The sequence below is a fragment of the Microtus ochrogaster genome, linkage group LG5 (assembly GCF_000317375.1).
Source record: "Microtus ochrogaster isolate Prairie Vole_2 linkage group LG5, MicOch1.0, whole genome shotgun sequence".
NCBI lineage: Eukaryota > Metazoa > Chordata > Mammalia > Rodentia > Cricetidae > Microtus > Microtus ochrogaster.
Window position 1 is genome coordinate 21,980,220 of NC_022031.1, and position 10,393 is coordinate 21,990,612.

The 10,393-nt window shown below is 42.3% G+C and overlaps 2 protein-coding genes across 2 annotated transcripts in view; one reads left to right on the plus strand and one right to left on the minus strand.

Annotated features, from left to right (window-relative positions):
• Positions 1-3,524, minus strand: part of Tstd3 (thiosulfate sulfurtransferase like domain containing 3) — an 8,214-nt gene extending 4,690 nt beyond the window's left edge. Inside the window, exon 1 of the mRNA XM_005361915.3 lies at positions 3,398-3,524. Within this exon, the coding sequence (XP_005361972.1) occupies positions 3,398-3,467 (70 nt within the window). The 5' untranslated portion in view covers positions 3,468-3,524. The remainder of the gene's footprint in view (positions 1-3,397) is intronic.
• Positions 3,525-7,948: 4,424 nt separating this feature from the next.
• Positions 7,949-10,393, plus strand: part of LOC113457748 (ubiquitin carboxyl-terminal hydrolase 45-like) — a 29,115-nt gene continuing 26,670 nt past the window's right edge. Inside the window, exon 1 of the mRNA XM_026786808.1 lies at positions 7,949-7,989. The gene's annotated coding sequence lies outside the window, so the exon portion shown is untranslated. The remainder of the gene's footprint in view (positions 7,990-10,393) is intronic.

Consider the following 10,393-nt stretch of genomic DNA (forward strand, 5'->3'; position numbering starts at 1 on the left):
AACTCACAGATATCTGCCTGCCTCAACCTCCCAAGTGCTGAGCCTAAAGTTTTAACTAGATCTTTTGAAGGAAATTAGCGTAATAACATTTTAAGTTTGCATATTCTTTTTCCCCTCATGGCTCTGCTTTCAGAAATATGTCCTACAGGATCACGTGTGAGGATGACATTGCAGCCTTGACGAGAAGTCTGTTCTTCCATCTTTTCTTGGGTTCCAGGATCAAAGTTAGGTCACCAGTCTTGCATAGCAAGCAGCTTTACCCACCAAGCTGTCTTGTAGCCCCAAGATGATATTTAAAACAATTTTATTTAACTTTTAAGGTGCTTTCCCCGTTGTGTATGTGTCTAGCATATGTGTGCAGAGGTCACATGTATCTATTCCCAGGAGCTGGAGTTGGAAGCACTTGTGAGCCTCCTGACATTGGCGGTGGGAACTGAACTCAGTGCTCTTAACCGCTGAGCCATCTCTCCAGTCTAAGGTTTATTTTTCTATGGATCTGTGTGTACATGTGAAGAGGTCTCTACAGGTACTCTTGGAAGTCAGAAGAAGGTGTCATGTCCCTTGGAGCTGGAATTACCTGTGGTTGGGAGGTGCCCCAAGTGGATGCTGGTAACTAAACTCAGGACTTCTTCAGGAGCAGTATAAACTCTTAGCCACTGAACCATCTCTCCAGCCCTCAGAATTATATTTTTGAACATCTTTTAAAATGTATTTATTTAGTATATATATACGCTTGCCAGAAGACAGCACCAGATCTCATTACAGATGCCTGTGAGCCACCATGTGGTTGCTGGGAATTAAACTCCGGACCTCTGGAAGAGCAGTCACTGCTCTTAACCTCTGAGCCATCTCTCCAGCCCCCAGAATTATATTTTTATTTTTATTTTTATTTTTTTTGGTTTTTTGAGACAGGGTTTCTCTGTGGTTTTGGAGCCTGTCCTGGAACTAGCTCTTGTAGACCAGGCTGGTCTCGAACTCACAGAGATCTGCCTGCCTCTGCCTCCTGAGTGCTGGGATTAAAGGCGTGTGCCACCATTGCCTGGCCAGAATTATATTTTTAAAAGTTTGGAATCAACCTATTCAAATTAGAGACAGCAGGCTAAATCCATACATTTTCTATGTGTTATGGTAAGAAACTAGAAAACTATGTAATTCATAAATTATATTAAGCTTGGTTCTAGCCCTGCTTACCAACATGGAAAATGTACCCACAGCAAGCAACTCTTGAAACTGGATCAAAGTGTATTTTTTCCTTGTAATCATCAGACTGACTTAACTTCCTATAATTCAGCTATGCTCTCTTGTGAGGTAGTAGGAAATAAAGACAGGCTTTATTGCTCTTCCATCCAGTCATCAAAGGATGACGCAGCAGTGTAAGTCTCTTATGGCGTGAGCCTGCACTACATACTGTTTCTTTGCATCAAGCGGTAGGTGTTTTGTGCACCACATCCTCTACTTGTAAATTGGCCACTGGGTCTGGTGTTCAACCAAAGAAGTATTCAACAGTTCTGACACTGGAGAAAAAGATGTCTGAGTCTTAAGTTTTGAAGAATACATATATATTATATTATATTATTATATTATATTATATTATATTATATTATATTATATTATATTATATTATATTATATCCCTTCTCCAGCCATGAGCCAAAATAAACCCTTTCTGAATTTGCTTTTGTCTGGTATTATGTTACAGCACTGAGAAAACTAATGAATATATGCTGTTGGATTTAAATAATATTAATGTATACACAGTGCGATTAATAATTATTCCTGTTTTCATAATTATGCCACACTGCTCCTTCTGAAAGAAATACCTCTCCCTTCATTTTTACAGGGAACATTTACTCTCCTTTCATATCTATTTAATATTTCTTGACATTTCCCTTTAACAATTCTGCTTCTAATCCATTCTACTAAAATACCTGTTTGTGTGCACCAGGTAGATTACACAATGATTATCAAATAATTTTATAATAAAATTTGGGACTTAAATTTTTTACAAGTGACTGGTTAGTAAACTGTAGTACATTCCAACTATGGAAAATATGCAGCTTTTAAAAGCTAAATACTTATGTGAGTCAAAATATAGACGTATATACACAATGCACACATATAATACAAACTTTTATCTATGGGTAACCATAGAAAAACTTAAAAGAGCCATTATCGTCCATATCTGAGGAGTGGGATTCGAGTATTTAAAGGAGATCTGTGGCTCTGCTATTCTTTTGTTTGCTTTGTTTTAGTGAGAATATAACTATGCGCGATTTGTGTACCTTTTAAAATATGGAAAGTGCGAGGCAGTGATGGCACCTACCTTTAATCCTAGCACTCAAGAGGCAGAAGCAGGTGGGTCTCTGTGAGTTTGAGGCCAGTCTGGTCTACAAAGAGAGTTCCAGGACAAACTCCAAAGCTGCAGAGAAAAACTCTGTTTCGAAAAGAAACAAAAACAAATACACAAAGGCCCCTTCCTCTAGCAGGGTGTTCAAGTCAAGATTTACTCTGGATTGGGTTGAGAACTTGTATCTGTCCCCATCTCTCCCATCCACATACAAATGGTGAACTCCTTGGGGAGCTAATTCCCTGCAGGAGGCCTGGCAGATTTGATCACCTACTTTTGCTACAGAAACATGAATGGTAACAATTTGCACAGAAAAGTCCATCTTCAGCAACAAAAGAGCAACGGAGGCTAGCTTTCTGGGCCCATAAACCTGCTTCTTGGGAAGAAAATATTACATTAAAGAAGAGACTGTTTAAAATAAGAAAAAAATAAAATAAAAGGGTGTGGAGGAGTGTTGGGAAGGACTGAAGCCCTGGATTGAGTTTTAGACCCAGCTGGGTCAATAGCGACATTCACTTCTGCCTTCTTCCAAATTTACAGAATTAATGGGAGAGGGAGTACTTTCCTAGTTCTAACCCCCACCCCCGCTCTCAGTGTGTGTGTGTGTGTGTGTGTGTGTGTGTGTGTGTGTGTGTGTGTGTGTGTGTGTGTGTTTCATGAAAAGATGAGCTCTAGCCGCTGCTGCGTCGGGTCACAATGGTAAGTTAAAAGGGTGGGTTTATAATTAAGCCTTTTCGGAGCCTTCTTGCTGGCTCCTTTCAGTGGCGAAGTGACCTTCATCACTCAAACTTGCATAATTAATTTCCATTATAAATAACCTTGGTGCCATGTTTGCTCTGCCGCTGCTTTCATCCGCGCATCTCCAGACACGGAATCCGGAGGATCAAAAGGAGCAAAAACTGCAGTGGGCACAAGATACCTGCGTGCCAAGAGTAGCTAGTGGGCTTCACTTATTTTAACTGGAAGTCTAAAGACGAGCGCATGCTCAATGTCATCCCCTCCCAGGCACTAGATATCAGGTGGTTTTTGTTTCTCGGGGGATCAAGCTCACCGCCAAGCGCAGCCTCCACCGATCCTAGCGCCGCCCTGCGTGAGGTCCCAAGCACCCGCCTGGCCAACATCACCGTGGGCAATCTGGGACCCCGGGTGCTGCTGACCACTTCCTCCTCCTCCTTCCTGGCTTCTCACCACGGGCGCTGTCCAGGCTCTTGAGCGCCCCGCAGTCAGCACCGACAGAACCGGGTACTGCCACACCGGGAATATTTGACTTCATCCGAAGATGGTCTCTGGCAGTTTTATAGTGTTAGCTTCTTACTGCTACATTGACAACTCGCCATATGTTTACTGACTTAAATCAGCAGAAATTGATTATTTACAATTTTGAAGTTACCACACAAATCAATGTGTCCAAAAATATGTGTATTTTTTTTTTTTAAAAACACCAGGGAAGCTTTTTATTTGAATTTACTTTTACCTGTTTTCGTGTCTTCTCGTGCTGACTTATCCCTTGGCTCCCGGTCTTTACTCATCTTCAGAGCAAGTATCTGAGCACCTTCACATCTCTCTGGCTGACTCTAGCATCTGCTCTAAGTCCTTTCCTTTGCCCTCCTCTCTTCTTCCTCTAAAGACCACGGAAATAATCCACTCCAGTGTCCCCACTTCCAGAGAGTTAACACAGGATAATATCTGCAAAGTCTCTTTTACCAGGTGTGGCAGTTTGAATATGAATGGCCCCCATAGCATCATGTATTTAAATGCTTAGGGAGTGGCCTTAGGCAATGTTGCCTTGTTGCAAGAAAAGTGTCATAGGGGTGGGCTTTGAGGTTTCATAAGCTTACATGAGGCCAGGTGTGTCTCTCTCTTCCTGCTGCCTGCAGATCTGATGGAGAACCCTCATCCCCTTCTCCAGAACCATGTCTGCCTGCACACCACCATGCTCCCTGCCATGGTGATAATGGACTAAACTTGAATTGAAAGCCAGCCCTGATAAATGTTTTCCTTTAATAGAATTGCCATGGTCATGGTGTCTCTCCACAGCAATAGCACTGACTAAGATACCAGGGAAGGTAAGGCATTACAGGTTCCAGGGATTAGAACTCGGGGCATATTTGGGTTGGGTGGGCTAGGACATTTTTTCCCCCTTATAAAGCTTCTCGCTTTACCTTAACTTTCTCCTCGGTTTAGTTCTCCAAACATCATGAAAGCTGCATTGAACTGGAATTTATTCAGTTAGAAATTAACATATTAACTCAAACCGATATTAAATTGTATGCCCAAGAAATAATTTCATTAATTACACATTTTGAGATCAGTACATTTTCTTTTTTGTCTTTGTCTTTGTATTTGTATTTTTGTTTTTTGAAAAAGGGTGTCTTTGTGTCCATGGTTGTCCTGGACCTCGCTCTGTAGACCAGGCTGGCTTCAAACTCACAGAGATCCGCCCGCCTCTGTCTCCCGAGAACTGGGATTAAAGCATGCTCCTCCATCGCCTGTCTAAAATCAGCCCATTTTCAATAATTTAGTACTTTTTATTGTGTGTTAGGTGTGTGTGTAGTTGTCTGTATATGTATGTGGTGCATGCACTAGTTAGGGTGGGCCTGCGTATAGAGGGCAGAGGTTAATGCTAGGTGTCTTTCCTCAATCACTACACCTTTCTTTTTTGAGACAATGTATCTCATTGAACCTGAAGATGACCAGTTGGTGTGTGTGTGTGTGTGTGTGTGTGTGTGTGTGTGTGTGTGCTAGAGAATAGTTCAGCGGTTAAGAACATTATTAGCAGAGAGCCTCGGTTTAATTCCCAACATCCATATGGTGGTTTATAACAATCTATAACTCCTCTGAGTATACCTAGAAAGTACATGGTGCACAGACATACATGCAAGAAAACACTCATACATATAAATTAAATAAATAAAAAATTATTTTTTGAAAAAAGATGAACAGTTAGGCTAGGCTGACTGGCCACTGAGCTTCAGATCAGACTGTCTCTGAAATCCCACCCGAGCACTGGAGTTATAGGCACATTGTGCTTTCTAGATGGTTCTGAGATTGTGAACGCAAGTCCTCATGCTGTGTAGCAAGCACTCTGCCAACTGAGTCATCTCCCTAGAACCAGTAATTCAATAATTCATAAACCACATCAGATTCTACACCAGTGACATCATCTGCTATGAGGTGTTTCCTAATCACTTAGAGTTTAAGCTCTTAAATTTTGGGTTTGAGGGGGGTTGCGTGTGTGTGTGTGTGTGTGTGTGTGTGGAGAAGAGTACATATGTACCACAGCATGTATGTTGGAGGTCAAAGGACAACTTTGTGGAGTCAGTTCTACCTTGAAACATTCATATGGGTTCTGGGGATTGAACCCAGGTTTGTCATGCGTAGTGACAGGCACCCTTACCTGCTAGGCTATCTTGCCAGTCCTCTGTAATATACATTTTTTGTAGATTCACCACATGAGAGAAAACATGTGTGATGGTTAGCTTTAGTTGTCAACTTAATGCAACTTAGGATCATCTGGGAAGTCTCAGTGTTGGATTGCTTACATTGTGTTGGTTAGTTGGTATGTCCTGGGGAACTTAATTGCAGTAATTGATACAAGAAGATCCAGACCACTGTGAGTGGCACCAATCCCTAGACAGGGGGCTCTGAACTGTTTGATGAGTAGAGAAATGGAAGGGCTTAAAGAGATGAGTGAGCCACGAACAAGGATTAGAGTTCAGTTCCTAGCATCTATGTTGGGACTCAATGGCCTTTTCTGACTTTACAGGCACACCTAGACACTTGGCACTCTCTCTCAAACATACATACACATACATAAAATAAATACTTCATTATTTAAAAGTGGAAAAAAATCAAGCTGTACACAAACAAGTGAGCATCCATGTGTTCATTTCTCTCTGCTTGTGACTTGGTGTTTTATTAGAAATAAGTTCAGGGTCCCAAAGAAAGAGACCACTTTTCCAACCTTACTCTTGAAAACGAGGGCATTCTTGGAAAATTGAACAAAGACAGGAAGTGCCCTTGGTTTTTATCCAACTTTTAATGGGGATTGCAGTCTCTGGAGATTAGACTAAGAGCATATCCGTTAGATAGCAAGGTTGCTGAATGAAACGGGGGTAGTAAAGAAACCAAACTAGCTACTCCAGGGTGAAAAGGGAGAAGGTATTTTTCAAACTGCAAGGCTGTCTCCTAGGAAAGCAAGGAAAAGGGACAGGGGAAAGATTTCCAGCGTTAAACAGGAATAGGATGCTCATGAGCTGGGGTGGGGCTTGTGAGCAGGGACCGAGGGAGCCAAGAGGCTAGCATTGACCTTGACAAGTTAACAGGTACCTTTGCCATCTGTTAATTGAAGAGCCACTTGTTCCTCTTGCCAGAGATGAGAATGACTCCCTCTTTTAGCAAACAAGCACTTTCTTCAAGCCGCTGAGGGAATGGTGGCTTTTGTCTAAAGGCCAGATGCGGAAAAAGCAATTTCTTGGCGGACCAGATAGTAGCCATGGGACTTCATTAATTGTAAGAGAAATTTTAATATTCAGTGATTAATTGCAGAATTCTTAAATTTCTTTTTATTAAGAAGAGAATCTAAATTTTCATGTTTAAATCCAGCCCTTCTCCGTCTAATTGTAAAGTGAGTCTTAAAATATGATATTTTAAAAAGGTCCTATTCTGATGCAATTTAGTTGAAAATCCTTTAGATCTGCTCTTACCTGTTCATCTTCCATTTCAAATTCAACATCAACATATGAAACTTTGTATTTATACAGACAATTTTGACTTTGAAATTATAGCACAATGCAAACTGTTTTTCCCCATGCAATATTTACTTTTTTTCATCCTGGAAGAGAATGTCTTAAAAGGCAATTATGCCTCCCCACATCTAGCACCTTGACCTGCATATTGTATTCCATTGTGTTTGTCCAATTCACGGTTTCTATAAACACAATGTAAATGAATAGCTAGCCCCTTTAGCAAGTTTTCCCATAGAAATGGATTAGAATTTTTAAGTTAACCAGCAGTCAGCTTTTGGCTCTTAGTTACAATCTTTTAACTTCTAAAACATCAACCTTGTCCATTGGCCACAACTTGTCCTTTGTGAAAAAAATGAGACTTCTAGGACCCATCAACCAGTGCTTGCAACAAAATAGTTTCAAACCAACTATTTTTACTCAAAAGCAAAGTGTACATCGCTGTTACAGATGATTAGACTCTGAAGAATTAAGGGTGTGCTGCACTGTCTAGTTCAGGAGAGAGAACCACATGAAAAAAAAATTCATATACAGTGAATGTCAGATTTAATTCTTTATAGAGTTCCCAGAACGGTGATGAGACACTGGAGGCCGTTCCACACGGTGCTCAGCGAGACAGGCCTGAAGGACCAGAGCAGCTCACCCAAGCCAGCACCTGGACTTAGGCCTGTGGCTGGCATTGTACCAGCCGGCTGCAGGGAGTCACCCCCTCATTACACCTACACCTACTCCGGTTCGCTCAGACCTCTTCGCAGCGGGAAGGACGACCGGGAACAGAGCCTAGACTCAAAGTCCCGCCCCTGGCTCCACCCAGGACGCCAGGCCCCGCCTTCACCGGGTTGCCTGTCGCGCAGGCGCAGAAGCTCCTGTGTGTGGAAGCTGCGGCCCGGCGGGCGGGGTGAGTTGGGGCCCAGGCTTTGGGGTCACTGCAATCCTTGTGCCTTCGCTGGGTTTTCGCTTGAGCGGCGAGACTTCCTTCTAGGTGGACCAGCCTAGGAAAAGAGGTTTCCCGCTGCCCTCGCGTCCATATTCGCAGGGGCGCCGGGCGGCTACCGGGCCGAGTCCTGGTGGCTGCGGGAAGAGCCGGGGTCGGGGAGGGAGCCAGGCCAAGTTCAGTCTTCTCGCTGACGCGGGATCTCTTGTCCCCTCGCATTCCACTCTGCTAACTTGGAGTGCATCAGTGGCCTGAGGAAGAGAGCCTAACTATGGCTTTCTGGCAACACCGAATATTAGATTAGGGTCGATCCTACATGAGTCCACTTCTGGCTCGCGGACTTCTGCAAGTCACTTTACCTCCATCCAATTTCACGTGTCAAATGAGGATGATGATAGTGATGATAAGAGTAGTTGGGAGAAGGTTCTTGAGTGTTTTGAGTCCGGGTATCTAAAAGGAAGATGTTTATGTTTCCTCTTCTCATGCTGGAGAATAGCCCAAAACTTAAAAGAACAGTATTTGGACACGGGTTGCTTGTAGCTAGTGGAAAAGCAAAATATTAAATATGCTAGCTGTACATCCTGTGTTAGACAAAATGCAGATGCCAAGTACTGTTTAAGTTAAAACCTGAAGCTGATGGTTCGGCCAGTAAAGGCTTTGACTGCCAAGCCTGGTGGTTGAGTCTCCAGGACCCACGTGGTGAAAGAGAGATCTTCAGGGATGCAAAGCGAAACACATGAACACATGTACACGCGCACATCCTCACACACAAAATACATAAATAAATAGATTTTTCGAAAAAGCTGTAGCAGTTGATGTTTAGAAAACGACACGAAATAACAAAATAGCCAGCACATATTTATGATGAAGAGTTAGCAATCAGGCCTGAGGCTTCTTCTGTCCTAGGTCCGGTCTCCCTGCAACCATGGCAACCTTGTTTGGCACCTGGAAACCTGGAGTTTGGGAGTGTCCTAATGTAGCAAATTTTCTATTACTAACGTTATATTTTATTCCAAAATTACCAATTACCGTACAGATCCCAGGCTTCTGTTATCTAATGGGTTCGTTCCCCTGAGCTCAGATTTATAGCTGCTTATTCCTTGTGAGGAGGAGAGGGAGAGAGCTTGTGGAAGTTATGGTAAAGCTCCCCTGACCATTCTAATTACGTATATGTTCATTCGAATGCTCTCTGAAATGTCCATGAGTACAACCTACAACCATGTGCTGACACCTTTGAGTCCTTCTGCTGACACCTCAGTTCCAGACACGGTTTTGATCATGGTAAATTCATGGGTGCAGGTTTGTAAATTGAAAGGTAGAAAGAGCAGATTTGCCGTCTCATTGTGGGGAGGTGGGAGATTGAAAAGGGTTTGAAATGGCTAAGTGTCCAGCAGTTGTACAGAGAGGTGTGCTGGATAAGGGTAGGCCAGTGTGCTGCATGAGAAAATGACGACTTCCTGTTCATCTCGAATTGACTTCTGCTAAAATGGGTGATGGTAGTGTTGCTTGCCTGAAGTTCAGTGTGACCATGTGATTTTTTTTTTCTTTAAATGCAGAAAAATATCCACTTAGGGCATTGATTGAAGATTCTTATTTTAAAATTGTTTTTATTGAGCTATACATTTTTGTTTGCACCATGTGATTTTCTTTAGTCTGCCAGTATGAGCTCCAGGCAAGGCTTTAAGAACCAGCTCTGTGTTAGAATCTTTCCCCCTTACCCTGCTCTGCTGTAGGGAAGCCTTTGCTGAGATGTGTTAATAAGACACCTGCATATACCACCCTCCACACATATACTTTTTAAAAAAGTCGCATAGGAAAGCAGTATTAAAAAAGAATAAAGAACTGTAACATATGAAGTACGAATAATGATTGAGTCTTCATCCACAAATCCCCTGTTGAATGTACTTGAATCAGAAAGGGAAATCAGAATATGTTAGGATAAAAGACATTAGGAAAACTTTTCCTACATATGATAGTGGTGTCATGTAGGAGACTTCTTTATTTTTAAAACACTGTGCTTAAGTATTTAAGGACAAATTTTCATTATTTCTACAACTTATTTTCAGATACTTATCAAAAATAATCACATATATATTGTGTTGGAGATATGGCACAGTGCTTAAGAGAATGTATTACTTGTGAGGAAGACCAGAGCTTGGTTTCCAGCACCCACACTGGGCAACTCAAAATTGCCTGTAACTCCGTGCAGGGGATCCTATGCCTTCTGCCCTTTGCAGACCTCTGCATCAACATGCACATACCCATAGGCATACTCATTCTTTTTTTGTTTTGTTTTGTTTTTCGAGACAGGGTTTCTCTGTGGCTTTGGAGCCTGTCCTGGAACTAGCTCTGTAGACCAGGCTGGTCT